This window comes from Melanotaenia boesemani, chromosome 3, assembly GCF_017639745.1.
Source record: "Melanotaenia boesemani isolate fMelBoe1 chromosome 3, fMelBoe1.pri, whole genome shotgun sequence".
NCBI lineage: Eukaryota > Metazoa > Chordata > Actinopteri > Atheriniformes > Melanotaeniidae > Melanotaenia > Melanotaenia boesemani.
This window is the reverse complement of record NC_055684.1, coordinates 8,286,919-8,310,230: the sequence shown is the minus strand read 5'-3', so window position 1 is coordinate 8,310,230 and position 23,312 is coordinate 8,286,919. Positions and strand designations below refer to the sequence as shown.

The 23,312-nt window shown below is 42.1% G+C and overlaps 2 protein-coding genes across 2 annotated transcripts; one reads left to right on the top strand and one right to left on the bottom strand.

Moving 5' to 3' along the window:
* The first annotated feature begins 3,367 nt into the window (after positions 1-3,367).
* LOC121636493 (achaete-scute homolog 5-like) lies at positions 3,368-10,999 on the top strand. The gene is made up of 2 exons (XM_041980036.1): positions 3,368-3,399; positions 9,763-10,999. The coding sequence occupies exon 2, from the start codon at positions 9,828-9,830 to the stop codon at positions 10,365-10,367; it is 540 nt and encodes a 179-aa protein (XP_041835970.1). The 5' UTR covers positions 3,368-3,399; positions 9,763-9,827; the 3' UTR covers positions 10,368-10,999.
* A 6,162-nt stretch (positions 11,000-17,161) lies between these two features.
* Positions 17,162-22,879, bottom strand: LOC121636453 (protein phosphatase 1 regulatory subunit 15B). Its single transcript, XM_041979972.1, has 2 exons — positions 20,443-22,879; positions 17,162-18,207 (listed from the first exon to the last, which is right to left on the bottom strand). Exons 1-2 carry the CDS (start codon positions 22,168-22,170, stop codon positions 17,995-17,997), a joined length of 1,941 nt encoding a protein of 646 aa, XP_041835906.1. The 5' UTR covers positions 22,171-22,879; the 3' UTR covers positions 17,162-17,994.
* Positions 22,880-23,312: the final 433 nt, after the last annotated feature.

Genomic DNA, 23,312 nt, shown 5'->3' with positions numbered 1-23,312 from the left:
ATGTATGAAAGGAATTCTACTTGTGTGTGTGAGAGGGAATTTCACTAGTATTTATGAAAGGAATTCTACTAGTGTGTGTGAGAGGGAATTTCACTAGTATGTATGAAAGGAATTCTACTAGTGTGTGTGAGAGGGAGTTTCACTAGTATGTATGAAAAGAATTCTGCTAGTGTGTGTGAGAGGGAATTTCACTAGTATGTATGAAAGGAATTCTACTTGTGTGTGTGAGAGGGAATTTCACTAGTATGTATGAAAAGAATTCTGCTAGTGTGTGTGAGAGGGAATTTCACTAGTATGTATGAAAGGAATTCTACTAGTGTGTGTGAGAGGGAGTTTCACTAGTATGTATGAAAAGAATTCTGCTAGTGTGTGTGAGAGGGAATTTCACTAGTATGTATGAAAGGAATTCTACTTGTGTGTGTGAGAGGGAATTTCACTAATATGTATGAAAGGAATTCTACTAGTGTGTGTGAGAGGGAGTTTCACTAGTATGTATGAAAGGAATTCTGCTAGTGTGTGTAAGAGCGAATTTCACTAGTATGTATGAAAGGAACTCTACTAGTGTGTGTGAGAGCGAATTTTAATATAATGTTATAAATACAACAACACAATTACTATCTCAGTTACATAAGCATGGCGCTTCAACACTGACAAATGAAAACAGTAACATAGGGTTGAGAACGTCCTTTATCAAACACTGAGTCAAGGATGAAACAAGGAGCTACATTTCAGTATAGTATGTAAGAGGAGATTTCAGTATAGTATATGAGAGCATTTCATTATAAATTATGAGAGGTTTTACTATAATGTGTGAATGATTTCAGTATAATATATGAGAGGTTTCAGTATAATGTGTGAATGACTTAAATTTCACATGTGTCTGTGAGAGGGTAATTCTGAAAATCTCAAACGGCCCCTCATAGAAAACCATTGCACGCATGAATACATTTGCCACCTGGAATGATAAACAGTCCCTTATAAGTCGAAAGGTGTACAAAATTGCCTTTGCTGTTCTAATGATCTTTTTAATATGACTTTCAAATGATAAATTAGAGTCTAAAATAAAGCCCAAATATTTCACTTCTTAATTTGTTCAATATCTTAAACCATTAAGTGTCAGATGCAGTTTTCCATAAGAAGGACATCTAGAAGAAAAACAGACACTGTTTTATTAACATTTATAGTAAGGCCTGAATTTCAAAACCACACTGACACACAGCATCTAAATGGTGCTATAGCTGAGCAGTAATGGCTTCAATATTTTCGTGGCTCACATAAACAACTGCATCATCTGCATACATTTGGAAACCAGTACCAGGACAGATATTTTGCAAATCGTTTATATATATAACTAGAAAAGAAGTTTTTAGTGTTAAATAAGATGATTTTTCATTATTATTACAAATTTTTTGTCTTTGTTCCAGATATGATTTAAACCGATATTATATTGTTTCTTTAGTGTTTAACCTTGATCATTTCTGCAAAAGGACATGATTCAACAGATCAGATCTAGATCAGCGCTACTCAGTTCAGTTCTATGAGGGCCGCAGTCCTGCAGGTCTTCTGTGTTTCCCTGCTCCAACCCACCTGACTCAAATTAATGAGTCATTGTGTAGAACTTAACAGCCTGCTGGATCCATCTGATTTAAGTCTGGTGTGCTTCGTTGGACCTAATTCAGTAGCCCTGATCTAGAACATGGTAGTGCTGATGTAGAATAGTATTCACTAACACTTGGACCGCTAAGGTTTACCCAATTTGTAGAAAATATTCATTACCATTTGAGTGGGTTTTTTTGGGTGACACCTAGGGGCCAAGTTAGATTTTAGGGGTGGCTTGAGTCATCGTCCTTACCTTCCTGTCATTTTTCCGTCCTCCCTCTTCATAGCTTTTGTTTTTTCCCCTAGGTGTCATCTGGGGGGCTCAGGTCACTGACATTCTGAGACAGAATCCCCACCTTCTGTCACCTCCTCCTAGCCTTGAATCAAGTGACACCCGGATGAACCAATCAACCTCCTGCTTCCTTTCATTAAAACTGTTAACTCACAGTAATGAGGACTGATTCTGACATTTCAGAAATTCCAGATGCTGAGTTGATGGACTGATTCATTCTGATTCCAGGTTGTCAGAAAACAAACATTGATTTGATTTTTTGTTTGTTTGTTTGTTTGTTTTTATTAATCCTCAGTGTATTTTCAACAGTGACCAATGAACCTGAAGACTTTCATCCAGCTAAAGATCTGCAAAGTACATCCAGGAACTTGAACTTTGAGGTGGTGGGTGGAGATTCCATGTTTGTCTCTGTGATGGACACGACCAGCTCAAATGACTCATATGATGACTCGTCAAACGGGTCACATGACCGGTCGATCAAACAAGCCACATGACCAAACGATCAAACAATCGACTGATCAGTCGAAGAGCTATATGAACAACCAATCAAATAAGCCACATGATGGCGTGTCAAACAGGTCAAATGACTGACTGATCAAATGAGCTACATGAATGACTCAAATGAGTCACATGACCAACTGATCAAATGAACCACATAAATGACTGAAACAAGTCACTTGGCCAACTTATCAAATGAGAACATATCTGACCAACTCAAATGACTCACATGATGACTCGTCAAACTGGCCACAAGACTGGCCGATCAAACTGACCACATGACTGGCCGATCAAACGGGCCACATGAATTATTCAAATGAGTCACATGACTGACCAATCAAACGAGTCACATGGCCAACCAATTAAATGAGCCATATGACTGAGTCACGTGACAACTTGTCATACCAGTCATATGACCAACTGACCCCATGAAGTTGGATCTGAACCTCATGTTTGTACCAACTCTGGAAACCTTGAAGCAGCATCAGTTCATATGTGTTCCTGCCATCAGATCCCACAGGTGCGTCTCAGGTTTCAGGTGTGTGTGTGTAAACAGTCATCAGCGTGTGCGGTGTGATGAGAGGCTGACAGGAAGGGTGTGTGTCGCTGACTTCTTTCATCTGGGAATACAGGATTTAGGAAGAGGAAACTACAAACACTCATTTCTCTCCGTCAGCTCACTTTGATGTGAAGACGACTCCGCCGACATCATTTACCCTCCACATCCACTCAGCCACCACCCGGAACGCTGGGAGACCCTGGAATACCGGCAGCCCCTGGAATACTGGTAGAGGGTGTGAAATAAAACTGGAGTTTGGTTTTGTGATCAGAGTTGGAAACGTTCCATCATTCATGAAGCTCTAATAATCGGCCATTTACACACTGGTTCTTGTCACACAGCTGTGGGGGCGGAGTTTCAACAGGCGGACGCAGGTAAAGCCGAAGCTTTTCATCCAGCAGTCGGAGTTCCAGAGAGACCCCAGGACAGAACACTGCAGCTGCTTCTGAAGGTGAGACACAAATATGAAGGTCCAAACTCAAAGGTTCTATTGGAACCATCAGAACCAATTGGTCTGTAGCTCCAAGGAATCTTCTGTTTTTTATGCAGTATTTTTAATTTCTGAGAAAATCTCACACACTAACACTGATACACACCTCTCCATACTGATCAACTCTTGTATTGATGGCCTCTCTGTATTCCAGTTAAATGCCATCATTCCAGCAGACTCTAGATCCATCTGCTTGTGTCAGACGTGGAGGGGATTTTTCCTGTTTTTTTCCTTCCTTTGCATATTTGTCTGATGCCAGAAGCTTTCAGGAATCTGGAAATTTCCTAGAATGATCTGTAATAACGGAGTCTAACTGCTATAAATTCCCATCTGATTTTCAGATTATTTTTGTTGGAAGAAAAATGTCCCTTTGATATTTTTCCAAACCTCTGTGTGTTCTGCTGATAATGAGGAAATTGACTTGCGATTAAGACCCGGTTTAGGTTTTGTGTCTGCATATAAAGGCCTGATTCCAGTTTGAGGAATTCTGCATGCTGGTTGTTGGCTCGTCTATTTGGAACAGGCTCAGGAAAAGTTTAGATTTGCTTATTTTGAAGCTCAGGTGAATTTCTGAATTAAGCTGTGCTCACATGCGGTTTTCTTTCACAAATTTCAGTCTTTATGAAACAGAATGTCTTCAGCCACGAATGAACCTGCTTTAATTTGACTGAAGACTGAACTGAACTAAAGAAGATGTATAAACATCAGATTGTTGTGGTTTTTCATTCAAGTTTTCTTCATTATTGAACAAAACCTGGATGCAGATGGAAGTTGGCTGATTCCTTAAACAGCATCTGGAAACCTGAAGCAGCAGCTGTTGCTGAGTTAGTAACACCAGGAAACATCAGAGTCACTTCTGGAACATTTATCAGAGAACTGTCAATCTTTATCATTTACTGATCAAAAAATTTTATTTGTTCCCAAGTTTGAAATGAGTTAAAGAAAAAAATGGTCAATAGACGATTACCAGCTTACACTGAAAGGATCAATAATGAACATAACAGTTTAGCTACACAACTGTGGGTTGTCATACATTATTGATCACAAATTTAAGTAATTTTCCTTGTAAATCTTAATAATCTTAAATTAATTCTAAATTAATGCACTATCTTGCCCTCAGAAAGCACATCAATTTTTTGCCCTGCATCCCTTAGAATGAAGCAATACTTTAAAAAAGAGGGAAACCCATAGGAAACCAATGATGATGCTATACTTTCAGAAAGCCCCACTGAAACCCCTTTTAGCAGGTTTTTATTTTTAAAGGAAACAGCTTTGCTATTTTGGTCCCCAAAAGGGTCTAAAAACATAATTTCCTGGCTTTTTGCTGTTCAGTAGGTCAAAGTCTATCATTACAGTAATCCTATCTTATTTACTCATAATTTCCACACATTTTCCTCAATTTACAGAATAAATTTAGCCACACTCTCTGTCTCTAGAAGGAAGAGGGGAGAAAATGGTAGAAAAAAACTGCTTAAATGACTTCCATGAGCACTGAGCAGCAACATCCCACTGATATGTCAGGAAAGATCAAGGAAAACGACAATAATTAAAACTGGAATTTGACTCCAGTAAATAATTGTGATCTTTGTTTTGATATGTATTTTGTATACAGTTTGAAAAATGGCACTTACTCTCTTCTAGACATTCATTTTAATGGTTTGTTCCACAATGGTCCACTGTTGTTTCTAGAAAACACTTGGACATAAAAACCCTTTAAAAGTATTCATTTTATAAGACTTTTACATCAAAAATTGTATTTATTGTAACTTCTTGAAGGTGTTGTACATTTTACACTTTTCTGAAATAAATGTTGACTAAAAAATAAATTGAAAAAAAGATTTTAAAAAAATCTTACTTATGCATCATTACAGCACAAGAGGCCATGAACCTCAAAAACTTACAAAAAAAAAAAAAAAAAAAAAAAAAATTCCATTAGATTATGTTTTCTTTTTGTCTTTTAAAAAACAAAAACACTCCAAAGACTTCTTCCTTACTGGTGTCGTAATGTAGAGCAGTGGTTTTCAAACTTTTTGAACCACTATACAGAAGATAACATGTTGGTGTTTGCTACCCCCACCCCACGCAATGACTTAAGGCACATTTATGCTTCCTTACATACGTAAATAGCAACGTCCGTATCAAACATTGTCATACATTGCCATCCTTATACTTCCATGCGTGTGTTGTCATGGTTAAGTCAATTCCTCCACTAGTGGGCAGTGCTAATTACAGAGTTCACTTCCGCAAGCTGACGTCAGTTTCAGACACCATTTGACAACAGTAATGCATCGCTATAAAGTTGTTTCCAACCACCCAACACACCTTAAACATTTGCATGAAGTCTTTTTTCAAAAGCTTGTGCAATTTCTACAGTTTTTTCCCTTCCTGATTCTGTTCTTCTCTGATTTGTTTCTTTCCCTGGTAGCATGTCAGATATTCTACTCAGTACTGCCCATGCGATTTTCAGTGGTATTGCTCCATCTTGTGTCAAGGGATGGATAACTAAGCTCCTTGAAAACAGACCAAATTACATGCATAACCAGTGCAGAAGACAGACAAAACTGTCCATCCATCTACACATCCGTCTTCTGTGTCAAGTATAAATGGGCCTTTAATGATTAATTGTGTGATGCAGGTCATCCTGCAGCATCCTTGAAATGTAAGGCTGGAAAACTGTCAGAATCTTCATAAATAAAGAGGATAAAGTGGTTTTTGTGGTTCACTGTGACAAACTGTGACATGTCCAAAATCAGCTTCTCTTGCAGCGATAATGTCAAATTTAGATTTTTAATTTGGCATGTCTCCTCCCTGAGCCACCACCTTACCGCAGTGGAGGAGTTTGTATGTCCTGAAGATCCTAGGAGCTGTGTTGTCAAGTTCCTTGGATCCTAGGACCTAGGAATTTATGCCCCTGGTGGGGCAAACAGGTCTCAAGGGGAGGGATCAGACAAAGCACGGCTCAGACCCTTATGATGAATAAAAACAATGGATCCAGGTTACTTTTGCCTGGATGTGGGTTAGTGGGGCCACCTTCTAGAGCCACAGAGCCACAGTGCCTGGTGGCTGGGCCTTTGCCCATGGGGCCCAGTCGGGCTCAGCCCGAAAGGGTGACATGGGCCCCCCCTCCTGTGGGCTCACCACAGGAGTGGACCGGTGCAGTGTGAGCTGGGCCGTGGACATAGGTGGGGACCCTGGTGGTCTGATCCTTGGCTGCAGAAGGTAGTTCTAGGGACGTGGAAGGTCACCTCTCTGGTGGGGAAGGAGCCTGAGCTGGTGCACAAGGTTTAGCAGTTCTGGCTAGACAAAGGGGGACGGGTCCTGGCTGTTGTTTGTGTGTATCCACTGAACAACAGTTCAAAGTACCCACCCTTTTTGGAGTTCTTGGAAGGGGTGTTGGAGAGGACTCCTTTCGGGGGACTCAATACCCATGTGAGCAATGACAGCGAGACCTGGAGGGGCATGATTGGGAGGAATGTCCCCTGTGATCTGAATTCAATTGGTGTTTTGTTATTGGACTTCTGTGCTTGTTACGGATTGACCATAACGAACACCATGTTCAGGCATCAGAGTGTTCACTTGTGCACTTGGCGCCAGGACGCTCTAGGCCGCAGTTCGATGATCAAATTTGTAGTTGTATCATCGGGCTTGCAACCACATGTCATGGACACTCAGGTGAAGAGAGGGGCTGAGCTGTAAACTAATCACCACCTAGTGGGGAGTTGGCACAGATGGTATGGGAGGATGCCGATCAGGCCTGGCAGACCCAGATGTGTTATGAGGGTCTGCTGGGAATGTCTGCTGAAATCCCTTGTCAGAAAGGGTTTCAACCTCCATCTCTGGCTGAGCTTCAACCTGGTGAGACAGGGGACATTGAGTCCGAGTGGGCTGTGTTCCATGTTGCTATTGTTGAGGTGGCCAACTGGAGATGTGGCCATAAGGTCATCTGCACCTGTTGTGGCAGAAATCTCCAAACTTGGTGGACACCAGCAGTGAGGGATGCCTAAAAAGTGTAAAAGGAGTCCTATCAGGTCTTTTTGGCCTGTGTGACTCTGGAGACAGCAATGGGTATTGGTAGGCTAAGCGGAATGCGGCTTCACTGAGGCAAAAACTCGGGTATGGGAGGAGTTTGGAGAGGCCATGAAGAATGTCTTCCGGACAGCTTCCAGAAGATTCTAGTCCACTACCCAATGGCTCAGGAGGGGGAAGCAGTGCTCCATCAACACTGTGTACAGTGGGGATAGGAGGCTGCTGACCTCGACTCAGGACACTGTGGGTCAGTGGAGGGAATTCTTCAAAGACCTCCTCAATCCCAACAACACATCTTCTAACAAGGAAGCAGAGTCAGGGGACCCTTTTGTGGGCTCTCAGCAACCTGGGGCTCAGGTTACTGAGATGGTTAAAAGCTCCTCCTGGCAGGGCCCCGTGGTGGATGAGGTCTGCCCAGAGTTCCTTAAGGCTCTGGGTGTTCTAGGGCTGTCTTGGTTGACACACCTCTGCAGCATTACATGGACATTGTGGACAGTTTCCCTGAACTGGCAGACTGGGGTGGTGGTCCCCCTCTTCAAAAAGAGGGACCGGAGGATGAAATCCAACCACAGCGGGATCACACTCCTCAGCCACCCTGGTAAGGTCTATTTAGGGGTCCTGGAGAGGAGGGTCTGTCAGATAGTCAAACCTCAGATTGAGAAGGAGAAGTGTGGTTTTCCTCCTGGTTTTGGAACAGTGGACCAGCTCTACACCCTCTTCCATGTCTTGGAGGGGTCATATGAGTACACTCAACCAGTTTACATGTGTTTTGTGGATTTGGAGAAGGTGTTCAACCATGTTCCCTGGGGACTCCTGTGGAGGGTGCTTCATGAGTATGGAGTGCTGGACCCCTTGTACCAGCTGCCCGGTCCCTGTACAACCGGTGCTAGAGCTTGGTCTACATTGCCAGCAGTAAATCAGATTAATTTCCAGTAAGGGTTGACTGCCTATTGTCACCGATTCCCTTCATAACAACTTTTATGGACAGAAATTCTAGGTGCAGCGAAAGTGTTGAGGTGATCTGGTTTGATGGCCTCAGGATTGGGTCTCTGCTTTTTGCAGATGATGTGGTTCTATTGGCTTCATCGGGTCATGACCTTCAGCTCCTGCTGGAGCAATTTGCAGCTGAGTGTGAAACGGCTGGGATGAGAATCAGCACCTGCAAATCAAACACCATGGTCCTCAGCCAGAAAAGGGTGGAGTGCTCTCTCCGGGTCTGCAATAGGGTCCTACCCCAAGTGGAGGAGTTCAAGTATCTCTGGGTCTTGTTCACGAGTGAGGGAAGGATGGAGCGGGAGATCGACAGGTTGGTGCAGTGTCTGCAGTGATGCAGACTATGCATTGGTCTGTCATGGTGAAAGATAAGCTGAGCCAAAAGGCAAAGCTCTCAATTTACCAGTCAATCTACATTCCTGCCCTCACCTATCGTTACGAGCTGTGGGTAGGGATGGAAAGAACAATATCATGAATACAAGCAGCCGAAATGAGTTTTCTCTGCACAGTGGCTGGAAAAGCTTGGTTGTCAGGGGAGGGGCTCAGAGTAGAGTTACTGCACCTCTGCATCGAGAGTAGCCAGATGAGTTGGCTCGGGCATCTGGTCAGGATCCCTCCTGGACCCCAGGACATGCTAGAGAGACTACATCTCTCGGCTAGCATGGGAATGCCTCAGGATCCCCCTAGACAAGCTGGCAAAGGAAAGAGCGAAGTCTGGGCTTCCCTGCTTAGGCAGCTGCCCCGGTGACCTGACCCCAGACAGATGGTAGAAAATGGATGGATGAATAATTATGGCACGTGTAATAACTTTGTTGTTTATGTGTTAATGTCTTATTAATTTAAGGTGCTAATTTCAAAGATTTATCTCTTCATTAATGGTTTAATTTTGACAGCTTTCCAAAAAAATCCTAAATTTATTTGATAAATGTAGGCTATATATTTTTTACAACTTCTGGCAACCCCCTAAAATCATCTCACAACCCCATTGCAGTAGAGGGTAAAACTTTTGTTTTTTTTGACATGAAAAGAACTCCACAGAGGACTTGTTAACTAACCAGTTGTTGTTTCACTTTGATAACAAACACGAGTTTTAATGTGTGACGTGTTTTCAGGAGATTTTTTTCATTCATTTTCTGTTTCCTGAACTGTTTAATTCAGGAAAACATGACAGCTTCCATTACAACAGCCATTACGGCTACAAAGCTCTGCCCCCTCACCTGATAATAAATCAGCTGATAGATAACTCACCTAAGGACAGTCAGGTGATGCTGATTATCTCTCACTTGGTTTCTTGTGTCTTCACAGGAGAGTTACATTATGAACCCCCCCTAATCCGTCCTCTCCTCTGATTGGTCAGTCTGGATCACATTATGAGCTCCACCTTCTCTCATTCGCTTCTGGTGTCTCCCCCTGCTGGACTCTGTGAGGACCACAGCAGCTCTCAGGCATCAGACTCTTATTCAGGCCCTGCTCCCTTTCTTTTCTACCCCCCCAACATGGACCCCACCCACCTGGGCTTCTACAGGAGCCACCTGCGGGCCCACAGTCGGCAAGGGCTCCTACCTTATCTGGCCCCTTTCCACCACCACGGGCCATTCAGTGTCTACGAGTGTCCCTTCGAACCGGCTTTCATCCAGAAGCGGAACGAGCGCGAGCGTCAGCGGGTGAAGTGTGTGAACCAGGGCTACGCCAAGCTACGAGACCACCTGCCGGGTCACAGTGCTGACAAGCGGCTCAGCAAGGTGGAGACACTGCGGGCTGCCATCAGGTACATCAAGTACCTTCAGGGCCTGGTAGAGCCGGAGGACGGGGTTCACAGCGAGACCAAGTCTCCTGAGATCAGGTCACCGGGACCGAACTGCGGTGGAGAGGCGTTCGTGTGTCAACATTCAGCAACTGGATGCACCTGACATCACTGCTATCACAGACAGGACTCACTTCCTAGCACCTCTGTGATGTCATTAAAGAGGAGGAGTCATGGACAATAACCTGGACCAGGATCAGACCAAGTCCTGCTGAGGTCCAGGTCCCTCTTCGATCATAAAAATGGTTCTGAACTCCTGATCTTTTAAAAATAAGTAAATGTAAGAACAAAAATATTGTTTTATCAAATATGATCCTGAACATGATTCTGAAAGTCCATGTTCCTGAAGGTCCATGTTCCAGAGGGTCCATGTTCTTGAGAGTCCATGTTCCTGAGGGTCCATTTTCCTGAGGGCTTGTGTTCCTGAAAGTCCATGTTCCTTAAAATCCATGTTACTGAACATTCATGTTTCTAAACATTCATGTTCCTGAAGGCCCATGTTGTTGCAGATTTATGTTCCAGTCCTCCATCCTGGTTGTGTACATCCAGAAATGCCCTCACTGATCATATATGGTATCTTTACACCTGTTTAGAAACCACCTGGAAACTGATTATGTTACTCCTCAGAGTAATAGAGGAAAAAGAATAAATCTCTACTGAGTTTGAAGCCACTTAAACATTTCTGTAAACTTCACTTATTCAGTTTCAGTTAGCACTGATTTATCAGGAGGAAACAAATAATTTCACTCAGACGGAAACAATACATGAGAAATAAAATGATCACAAACAGTAAATCAGTGTGATATGTGTTATCTCTTTGTTATAGAAATATATCTTCTACTATTGAAACACCTGTTTATGTCCATTTTTAAATGAAGCCACGTAAATGCATGTGTGGGATGAGCAGCAGAGCTGTATATGTGGGTTATATCAATGAAAAAACTGTCTAATTGCAGAATGAGCTGTTTGGCTTTGGCAAAGACTTTTTTGTAATTTGATGTTCAGTACTCTCCACTTCTATTTAAAAGACAACTTGGAGGAAACTAACTTAGTGTATATTATACACTACTAAGCTTTGATTTGGTTGATCAATAATTCACATAAAGATAAAAGAAGCTGATAAAAATAAAGATAAACCAAGGTCATGCCCATACAAAATGACACATTTTCCTGACTACCATTTTAGGCCAGGAAATTAAATGCTGTCAACTAGCAGATGATACAACCATCTTTTTGAGAGACAATTTCCAGTTAAAAAACACTATCAACTGGCTTTCTCTGAAGTATCAGATCTTACTCTAAACATAAAAAGGTACCATGTTCCCTCTCAAAGAGGGATGCATCCATAAAGAAAATGAAGTTGTCCTTGTCAGAGAGAAGCCAACTTATTCTATATTTGCAGAGATCAGTCTCAGAGGGTAATATCTTATTTTCAGCATTTCATTTCAAAATTAAAAATCGATGAGATCTATGGCTCATGAGAGATCTATCACTGAAAGGAAGAATCCTCCTAAAACAGTGGGACCTCGGTTGTCCTGCAATCCTGGTAAAGTAATAGATGTTTCTAAGTCAATTATAAAAGTATTACACTTTGTCGCAAAAAATAAAGTTTATTATCTAAATAGATATATGAAAAAGAAAAAAGAAAATACATAAATAAAAATAATAAAGGAGGCTTAAATGTTTTAGATTTTAATGCATCAAATGTGATTTTCAAGCTGAACTAGATAAACTAGATAATAAAAATCTTATTCAGTTATGCAGTTTTTACAGACAGGCATTATCATGTTGCCTTATTTTCTCCAAACATAATCTTTCCCTGAGCCATTTTTATATTTCTGTATTTATTTTTTATTTTGATAGTTTCAGTCCTCCATACATTTCCACGGCATGGAGAGGTCGCTGACCTGCGTGAAGCTGGCCCCCCACCCCAAGCAAAACACAGCGGAAATGGCCTCGATCGTTTGTGCTGCGTTAGTGCTGGTTTGTGCTGAAAAAAATTTCGTTTGTGCTGCTTTGGTTTTTAAGATATAACAAGTTTATTATGAGGTGATGACGTCACCCAGCCCCCCCACATTGTCCAAATTGAGCAAAAATGGTTTCGATCGTTTGTGCTGCGTTAGTGCTGGTTTGTCCTGAAATAAAATGTGAGTTTTTTTGTACGAGTCACTTATGAAATTAGGACATTTTATTTTTGTTTTGGGGGACCACAAGTTAAAGTTGTTCGGGAAGCGCGATGGGTCGGAGGTGAAGTTATATGGTTTAGATGAAGAATGTTCTGTGACGGTGGTGCCAACTGGCACTAAAAAGCAGCATCTTGTGTTCAGACTGCGTTTTCTTAGACTGGTTACTCAAGCCCACCATTCCACTATTCATAATAAACGCTTAACACCGATATAAAAATGTTGGTTTGTGCCACTTTGGTTTCTAAAATAATATTTTAAAAGGTCAAACCGTTCATGCAACCCCACGAAAATGCTCGTTTGTGATTCGTCCGATATGCAACATTTTATTATACAGCAAACTGGACAAATAAATCACTTTACAGAGAAGTATGTTGTAGTGTGTTTTAGAATTGTGTGTTTCTTTTTGTGCAGGAAAACCAGAAGTTTGTGGCGTAAAACCAGTTTATGGCTCAACAGTTTACTCGTAGTTACATATCAGCCCTAATATTCAATAACGGAAAGTCACTGCTATTTTTCCTTAGCCTTAAACAGCAAATCATTTTTTACTGGTTCTTAAAAGATTTAAAGGTAAGTAAAATGTGGTAATCTGTTTACACAATGTAGACTTTATAGAGCTATTATTCTAATTTAGATGCAGTAACTTAGCATAATGCAAAAGAGGTTTATCTAATGCGCACACACGAGGACAGGTGCGAGCACACACTAATGATCCTACCTCAGTCAGAGGACGGAGTGGACGCATCAAAAACACGTTAACCAACTATTGTGAATCAAATCTATTCTGGAAATTAGTGATACCAAGCCCTATTTTTTTATTGAATATGTAAAATTAAAATTAATTAAAAATTTGAAGAAAGGCATCACTGTAGAAAACTGAATGTTTTCTGAAGTATGGCACTACGCTCATCTTTTTTGAAAAAGAAATGAATAATTTATCACCCCAAACAGGCAAAACTGCGGCCATTAACAGAACCTGAAAGATGGTGTAGCAGAAAATACCCGACAGACCAAATGCATTTGGTTATACAAGTGATCCATGTTTGAGTGTATTTCACTTCAAAATACTCACGGGGGTGGAGTGGTGGCCCAGTGCCTCGAGACCCGGACTGTGGCCTGGAGGACCTTGATTTAGGTCCCTGAGCTGGCAACAAAGATAAACCACTCCGAGCCTGGTGCTATAATATGGCAGCCCACTGGAATTAGGATCGGTTAGAAGCAAATAAATAAATAAATAAATAAAAATCCCAGTCAGGATTAATTACAATGTTAATTTTTAGTCGGTTTTCTCTGATCCTCCGTAAAGGTTTTTAAATTCTGTAATCTTATCTTAACCAGAACTATATCTTGTCTTTTCATTTTACTGATGAATACACTTTGAAAGTGACTATGTAAATATTTATTTTCAGTCTAATATCATAATTAGTCTGACAACATAGCCACAATATATTTTAGGTAAGTGGTCAATAGTTGAGCTGTCCTACATTGTCCCAGACCTCCAGCCTTCAGAGAAAGTTATGATTTACGAACTGACGGAGCGTTTCTATTTGATCAGGTGCAGCTTTAGTAGTTTAACTATGGCAAGACGAAGTGGTCAGAATTCGCCACTTTATTGGCGCGTTTGTAATAAAACAGCGTTGAATACGCCGTTTTGTGGTAAAAAAAAAAAAAAAAACGGCGTTAATAGTCGTTTTATGTGGCAAAACGGCGTAAAATACGCCGTTTCTTAAAGCTTCGGTAAACGCCGAAAAATACGACGCTTTTTGGTGGTCATTAAACGTCGCTTTTTGCGGCGTTCAAAGAACGCGCGTTAAAAACGGCGTTTTGTGCAACTAAAACGCGCGTAAAAAGCGCCGTTTTGTTGTATTACAATTATCCCAGCCCCTCTTTTGTACAGCCAGTAAAATTGAACTGTGATCATCCAATCAGTAAAGAATAAGAGCAGACCACTCCAGTTCATCACTGATCTCTGCTGAAGGATTGTCTGCATTGATCCAGTAGCCATGTGGTCTGCTTGTGTGCTTACATCTCCAGTCATATTCAAATGAGCTGCCAGGATAAAGATTCAGATATTGATCAAATCTGTTTTATTTTTTCTGAATAAAAAGAAAGAAAGAAAGAAAGAAAGAGAATTATTTCTTCACAGATGTCGACATACATACATTATTGTCTGAAACCACAATGAGCACCAACCTATTGATTGCAATGAGACAGGCTAAATTAATAACGTCTATATTTAATATTATAGATAATAAAGTGTATTTTCTACTATATTCACTATAGTATATTGTATTAAAGAAGAACAGCATAAAATATAAGATAAAACCTTATTAATCACACAACAGGTAAATTTGTGTGTTACTATATCTCAACTACAGGAGAAAAAAAGAGGGAGAAAAGCAGATAAAAAAAATACAAATATTAAATACAACTGCAATAGAATAAAAAAAACTATATACCACAGTAACTGGCGTTCTATGTACAAGCACACACAGTATGCATTATGGAGGAAGAGTTTTTGAATAAGGTTTTATCATATCTTTTATCTTGGTTACTGGATCAATGCAGTTAAGAAACGGCGTATTCTACGCCGTTTTGCCACATAAAACGATGCTTTTAACGCCGTTTTTACCACAAAACAGCGTATTTAACGCCGTTTTATTACAAACGCGCCAATAAAGCGGCGAATTTTGACCACTTTGGCTTGCCATACAGACGAAGCGTGCATGCTAGTAAAGCCATTCCACGTGACATCAGTCAGCCAATCAAGTCTGAGCATTCCAGCCAATAAACATGGGACGCTACACCGCAGACAGAGGAGAGAATTGGGTCAATCAGAGGCAATTAATGTATGAAAGTAAAAGACATATAGTGATACTTGTAGGGAGAGAAACAGACGACCACGCTAGAAAAAGAAAGGAAGGAATGGGTCGCTGTAAAAAAAAAGGGGGGGTGGGGGGGGGGGGGGCAGCGAAAACGTTTGTAACTTATTAATAATTATGTAACTAAACTGTGTTTTGTAATTTTTGCTGACTATCTAGGACAATGACTCCCTTGTAAAAGAGGATCTTAATCTCAATGGGATTTGTTCCTGGTTAAATAAAGGTTTAAAATAAAATCCAGGATGGATAAATCTCTCACCCACCTGGAAGCTCTGCAGCATCACATATGTTCAGAAACAGTGGCACTTCTTACAAGTACCAGTGTGAAAAGCCCAATGCACCAAAACAACAAACATTTGAACAAACAGCCACTGAAATCTGACAGGAGAGCTCAGAAAATAAGTAGTCTCAGAGCCCAGTGTGACCAGTCAACCTGGTTCCTGATCCTCATTAACTGGCCAAAAAGGTGATTATCAGTCTTTCTCAGAAAGAGAGAGAAAAAAATAAAACATTTACTGAAGGAGGGTTGTCAAAGAATGGATGAGTACAGCAGCTAAAACAAACAGAAGAAAACAAAAACATAAAAAACAAAACATAGTTCCAGTCTCAGTCATGAGCTCATGTGCCTGAGAAGGGTCCTGACTTCATTCAGGTCCAGGTTTAAGATCCTGAGAACAATCCGGACTCTATTCAGGTCCAGATTTAAGATCCTGGCAGGATACTGGAGCTCAGTTCTCTCACTGAGGAAAAAATGGAGTAGAAAAGCAGAGGGGAAGAAAGACGTTTCTACAGCTGTTCATCTGAGATTTATCTGTAAAACTGGTTGAGTCAAAATATAAAACAGAAAAAGGGAAGTTTAAGCATTTTCTCTCTGTTTTCTCTAATTAAACTCTCTAGCTGAACATATACATTAGTTTTATTTTGAAATTCTGCCCCACTTTTGTATTAAAAAGAAAAAAATATACATATAATCAGCCATAAATAGGTTCAGGTCTGTTACGTGTAAATTCAGTCAATTTTTTTAAATTGTACTGAATTATTTTATTAGACAGGTATTAAATGTAGATGTGGCTACTATGCTACATAGATATAGGTATACCAAATTAAATAATTAACTATGGAAATGATAAAAAAAATAGATATATGCACACACACACACATTTATATATATAAAATATATATATTATATATAAAACCGGATCTCCTTCAATTCTAATCGAAAACCTGTTTTATTATAATAAATTAGCTCCACTGAGTTGGGTGTGAGTAAATCCCACTGACATATAACCATTGAACTAAAATACTACCCTTTATGAAATTGAATTAAAGTTAAAATAACATATCTTCACTATTATATCTGAACAGAAGTCTCCATCTTTGTCTCTTTCTGGTGGTCTCATTCTGTAGTCCTTAAACAGGCCTAACCCAAAGAGACCGTTTCTTTTTTTTTTTTTAATGCCTACCACTAACAGACGGAGATAGGGGAGGGAGCTTTGAAGAATTAATGGAAAAACGCTGTTGGGTTTATTAATTCTTAGTCAACTTGAAACCACCTGGTGGCCAAGAGGACCCGCAGCTAAAGGAGACTGACCTTCACTGGGATCACCATCATCTTCATGGCTATTGATGATACTCAGTACCATTATGTTGAAACTAAATAGAAAAAGTGATACCAGAATTCAACTAGCAGCAGGTAACAAACTTACTTTTCATTAAGATCATCAACAACAAATGACGCGTTTACTGACTTGGAACACAGATGAAATGTGGTTTCTTTATGTCAGTGAAAGCATCATTTCATTCAGTGTGTGTAAATAAAAACAAAGGATTCAGAGTCAAGTTCTGATTTTATTGGATCATGACTGAAGAGAAGAACCAGAACCGGTCCCCACCAATTAGGCGCAGAGTTAGAAAAATAAAAAGCTTCTTTTGATTAAAACACCAAAGATTCTTCAGTCCGGTTCAGTTCGCAGCCTCGGATCATATCAAGTCTTTTTTCAGTCCCTGATCCGTGACAGTCCAAAGAACCGAACCTCCTGCAGCGCCATGGTAACCTGGGCAGGTTTTCGACTCAAATACTGACGTTCTTCTTCGCTCCTCATCACACTGACAGGAATCATCTGATCAATCAGTTTTCATCCATCAGATCCAATCAGTTGATCACTAATCAATAACAAAGGAACCAGCTCATCTGACCTTAACAGAACCACAAACAGAATCAGGTTGTTTCTGATTTGGCCAACCGGCACCAGAACACTGGGTCTTTAACACTTCCTTCATCTTTGGCTTTACTGGACCGGACCCTGAGCAGCGGGACAGACAGTCCGTTCATGTCGGAACGTTGTTTTCCGAGTTCTGCTGAGCTGCCAACGTCCAGAAACACGAAAACGAACCAACATTCAGAAGCCTGGATCAGCTAAAGTCCAGGTTCTACATGTTAGTCTAAAATAAAAAAATATGTTAGCCTCTTTAAGAGAAAAACAGGAAAAGTTCTTTTTATTGGGAATTCTTCCAGGACTATGAGACCCCAAACTGATCCAATTACAACCCCGAAATGAAATTGAATCAGCCTGAACCCTTTAATTCACAAGACCACTTTGGACCGCTGGTTCTGGTCCACATACAGGTGAGCATGAGCCCTTTTAAAGGCTCATCCAGAACCAGGTCCTCAGGCCTTCTGGACCTGGAGAACGGAGAGCCGGCGGTAGACCAGAAGGCGGTGCTGCGGCTGCAGGCAGAATCCGATGCTCTGCTCCACCTCCTGGCAGCGTCGCAAGAACCGGCAGCGGTCCCTGGCCAGCTCCTCCCAGGGCCCGTGGCGGTCCTCTTCTTCCTCACCACAGCTGGCAAAGAACTCCTCCACGTCGTCACGGAAACGGACCTGAGAGGAGGAAGGAGGAGCTAAGATGTTACACTGATCAGCTGACTGATAACATCAATTTGTTTACATCTCTACAACTATTTACTTTCTATTCTTGGTTGTTTACGTCAGGTTTGTGTGTTTGTTTATCTGCTCAGTAAAAGCTCATCATTGCTAACTGTAACAGAGAAATTGAAGTTTATCCGTCAGCCTGGATGTGGAGGTGTTTGCTTTATTGGTAATCATTAACTTCTGAATAAACAGCTGCTCTGACCCGTCTGATGCTCCCACTGCTGCAACACGAGATGTTCTAAATTCAGACCAAAGTGGGGGGGGTCTGAACACGCTGTGACTTCATGTTTACAGTAAACAAACCCAATAGTCGCACACGTTCTGCTTGATCCTGTCCAGACAAAACCACATGTGAAATTTTATTTATTTTTTTAATCATGAACCTGCTTTCGTTGGCTAATAGCTAAAATCTGACAGATCAAACTGGGTTTATTAATAAAACATCCATGTTTAATCAATTTCATGGTCTCAAATGCTTCGACCCGACTGCAATTCCTCCTTCACATCTGCTCTGGTCTCAGTCATTTCTCAGAGCAGAACTTCTGCTAGAAATAAAACTATTTAAATGTCAAACCCGGACAGTTTGTTCCAGAGTTTTGGTCAGAACATTTCCATCTGTGGTCCTTAGGGATGTCACGAGTACTTAAGTTCACAATTAAAGGCGTCATTAAATGCCACACTTGATCATAAAGATCCCTTAATGTCACGCCTGAAACACATTGGCAGATCAGAGCAACATGTGTACAGAATGAAAAACAAGCTACACAACAACCACATCTTACTACTTGTGTTGCTCTGTGTGTGAGTAACAGAACAGGTGTGTAAAGGCACATTTATGCTTGACACAGAAGACGGATACGCAGATGGACGCACAGTTTCGTCCGTCTTCTGCGTTGGTTATGCATGTAATTTGGTCTGTTTTCAGTGAGCTTAGCCATCCGTCACTTGATGCAGAAGACGGAGCAATACCACCGGAAATCGCGGGGCAGTGCCGGGCAGAATAGCTGATACACAACCAGCGAAAGAAACAAACCAGAGAAAAAGAAGAGGATCAGGAGGGGAACAAAAAAAACTGAAAAAGCATGAATTCAAGCACAGCAACTAAAAAAAAAGTGCAAGCTCTTGAAGAAAGACTACATGGAAGTGTTTATTAGGGTGTGTTGGGCAGTTGGAAAACTTCATAGCGACGCATTACCGCTGCCACACAGTGTCTGAAAGTGACGTCGGCTCGCGGGAGTGAACTCTGGACTTAGCACTGCCTGATGGTGGAGGAATTGACTCCACCATGACTCTCTTTGAAGTATGAGAACGGTGATGTATGACGTTTGAAACAGACGTTGCTGTTTATGTATGCAAGGGAGATTAAGTAATCCTTATCAGATTTGTTTATTTCTCTTTTTTTAATTTAGAAGACAAAAGCAATAATACAAAAAACAAGGTAGATGCAAGCTGGGACGCAGACAAGGAATCGAGCTGATAACAGTAGAACATGAGGGAATAAAGACGAGAACAATTTGAGAAAATGTGTGTATGTGGGTGTTGTGAAAAGGTCGTATAACTTTGTTATGCTATTTACAAGCTAATAGTAATATCAATATTCATCACAACTTATTATCTTCATGAAATAGTGACATTTCAAGTAACTGTAACTTACCAATATCGATGGTAATAACAACAATGATATCACCATTCCCACTGTCAGCATCTCCATGAAGCATTATAAATGCTTGAATAATAGAATTAAATTAGATAGAAGTTATAGGAAAAAAAAGACCAAAGACGGCTCTTCAGCCTGTAAAGTACAGGTGTCAAATTCCAGTCCTCGAGGCTACTATCCTGCAGGTTTTGTTTGTCTGTTTCAACACGTCTGACTATAATTAATGTTGACAGGAAGTTGTTAGATATATTTAAGTTGGATCAGGTATGTTGCAGGAAGAAAACAACAAAAAACATGCAGGATAGTGGTCCCATATTATTTTATGTTGGCATCAAAAGGTATAAATAAATAAAAATCAAAGACCTATAAGGAATGTTCATGGGATTTTACTGAACTGAGAAAATCTATAATCATAACATCCCTGCCCCCATCCCCCAGCTGATTCAAAATTATCCAGAACATAAAGATGATTGGACCTAATCTGACCCATACAGCTTAGAAGGACCCTGAACTAGACCAAGACTGACCTTTTTGGGCCTCCTGCAGGTCTGAACCGTGGTGTTGGACTCAGAGAAACCACTGTCCATCCTCTCCTCTGCCTCCTGCTGCCTGTACTCAGGTGGAGATGATGGAGATTGGGTCTGGGAGGCCATCTTGGCTCTGGTCTTGGTTTTTAAAAGGGGCCCAGTGGGCCCTCGAGTCCTGAGTGGAGCCTGAAAGTTAAAGGGGCTGTAGGGGTCAGAGGAGCAGCTGAAGGAGCTCAGCAAGCGGAGGCTCTCTGCTTCATCCACCTCGCTCGCCGATGCAGAGTCGTCCCATGAATCTTGACTGGAGGGAGGGGAAGAGGAGGTGAGAGGAGGGGAGGCCTCGGGGGAGGACGCAGGGGACGACTGGGTGGAGGACAGAGGCGTGGGGATAGTCCGAGGTCTGGTGCTGCCTGTGTGCAGGCAGGCAGTGAAGTTTTGGGGGTTGTAAGGGTCCAAAGTGCGGCTCAACGAGTTCCAGAGACGCTCTGACTCAGAGTCGGGCTCCGAGTCTGAGGTTTCCTCCTCTTCTTCATCACTGGAGGTGTAGCAATCAGACGAGCCCTCACTGTCAAAACCATCATCATCCTCCTCCTCATCCTCGGTGGATTGGTGGTCCGACTGGTTGCTATCGTCATCGCTGCAGGGGCAGCCCATGATGAAGGCGATGGTTTTGTTCTGGGGGGCAGAGAGCACCACTGTCTCTGTGGACTCTTCTACCGCCTCCTCTTCCATGTCTATCATGTTGGCTGGGGGTCTTGCAGCTGTGTCTGCCCCCTGCTGTGCCAGATCCTCACCAAGGGCCCTAGCTTTGCACAGGTGGTTTCTCTGGGACTGTTCCTCCTCCAGACTGGAGTACCCATGGTCTTGGTCTGGGGCAGGAAGAACTGTGTTGCTGCAGCTTAGGTGGTCTGCCGTGGAACCCCCTGTGTTCTGGACTGTGTGAAGGCCTCCATTGTTAGTGGGCTCCTCTTTGTGGTCAGAGGGTCCAGTATTTTCTCCCAACATCGACTCGCTGCAGCCTCTCTGTACAAACACCAGGTCTGTTATCTCAGCTGATATTGTAGGACTAACTGTCTCTGTTTGAGGACAAGCTGTCTCTGTGTCCTGCTTGGCCTGGAACAGCTCTGACAGCAGCCCCCTCTCACAGCTCTCATCCCGGCCCAGGAAGCTGCTCCACCACAGCCTGCTCTTCACCGCCTCTGGTACACAGTCCTTTCCTCCGGCGGGTTTCACTTCCTGAGAGCTCAAGAGAACCTGGTTTAAAACAGTCCTTATGTTAGAGAAATATCCCATCTGAGTCTGCTGGCAGATGTCTAAGCTGATCTCTGCGGCACTCTGAAGCCCCGTTTCTTGCACAGACTCTGGGGTGATCCAGGGCAGATGGCCACCGGGCACGGGCAGCCCGACCGCTGCTTCGTGCTGACACCGCAAGTACGTCAGGTGGGGAGGCGCGTGGTGCGTAATCGGTAAAATGTCGTCCAACTGTCGTAAAAACTCATTTTCCTCTTGAACAAAGCTGGTTCGTAAGTCTCCAGGGAACCAGCCGGGTCCACTTTCAGCCAGAGCCGGGCTCCGGAGCCGGCCCGGGAGAAGTTTCTGAAGCAGCGACAACGGCCTGGACACCAAGGCGATCCACGAGTTGTCTTTGCTGTCGAGACCGACCGGAGCGACCCCGATCCCTGTAGCAGAGGACGAACTCTGACCGTCACTGTTTACGTTCCTGAACATTTTCTAAGATTAAAGTGCAGTGTTCTTGTAGTTTCTAATTAGCTGATGATCTGACAGCTGCCAAGCAGCCGCAGTTCGACCCAAAAATAACACACACAGTCTGTTTTAGTGACACACATACCGACTAACAGAACCAGACGAAACCCAGGAAATATCGTCCATGAATTCAGCGCCGTTAACGTTCATCTTTGAGTGGTGGTTAGACTTCTTTCGAGAGGAAAGCTTAGTGCTGGAGCCGGACCTGGAGCTGGGGAACAAAGACTGACAGAAAACGAAACAAATGTCCCGGGTTGAAGCGGAGAAACGAGCCATTTTGTCCAGGTTTAATCTCCGTGAACTCACGCTGGACGCTTCTCAAGCTCGGTGATACTGCTGCTGGTTAGCACCTTAGCTTAGCTTAGTTTAGCCCAGCGCGGCAGCTAACTGGCGCTCTTTTAAATGACAGCAGATTCAAATATTCGATCTGAAACATACACTGATCGCTTTTTTGACAAGTGTCGGTGGATGTTTTCTCCTCCTGAAGATAATACTGTTAGGTAACTGACCACAGTGAGGGACTTAAAGCGCCGCGTATCTCCGTATGTCTGTCTTTCGCTTCGGTGTGAGATTTCATCAGAAAGTATAGACCGTCATCAACAAGCTGCCTTTCCTTTTCCGGTAAGCGGCAGCTAGGAAGCGACGCGCTGACGCGCCGCAGCAGCGGAACGTGCGGCATTTTCTTCCTGCTGTTACATAAGGTCAGTACAAGGCGCACAGGTGCTGCCACGTGTTAATCCAGACCCTACTATATATATATATATATATATATATATATATACATGTGAAACTCAAAACATTATATGTCGCACAAAACTTAATTTATTTCAGTAATTCAACTTAAAAAGTATATTGAATATAGAGATGTTGACCATCTGAAGAGTATAGTCATGCATATGAACTCCTATTTGGTTTGAGCACCTTTTGCATTAATTTTGCCTTGATGCTGTCTGGCATGGATGTTATCAGCCTGTGGCACTTCTTGGGTGTAATGGAAGACCGGATGCTTCAATAGCAGCCTTCAGCTCTTCTGAATTGCTCGGTATCATGAGTCTCATCTTTGTCTTGACAATGCCCCATAGATTTTCTATGGGGTTCAGGTCAGG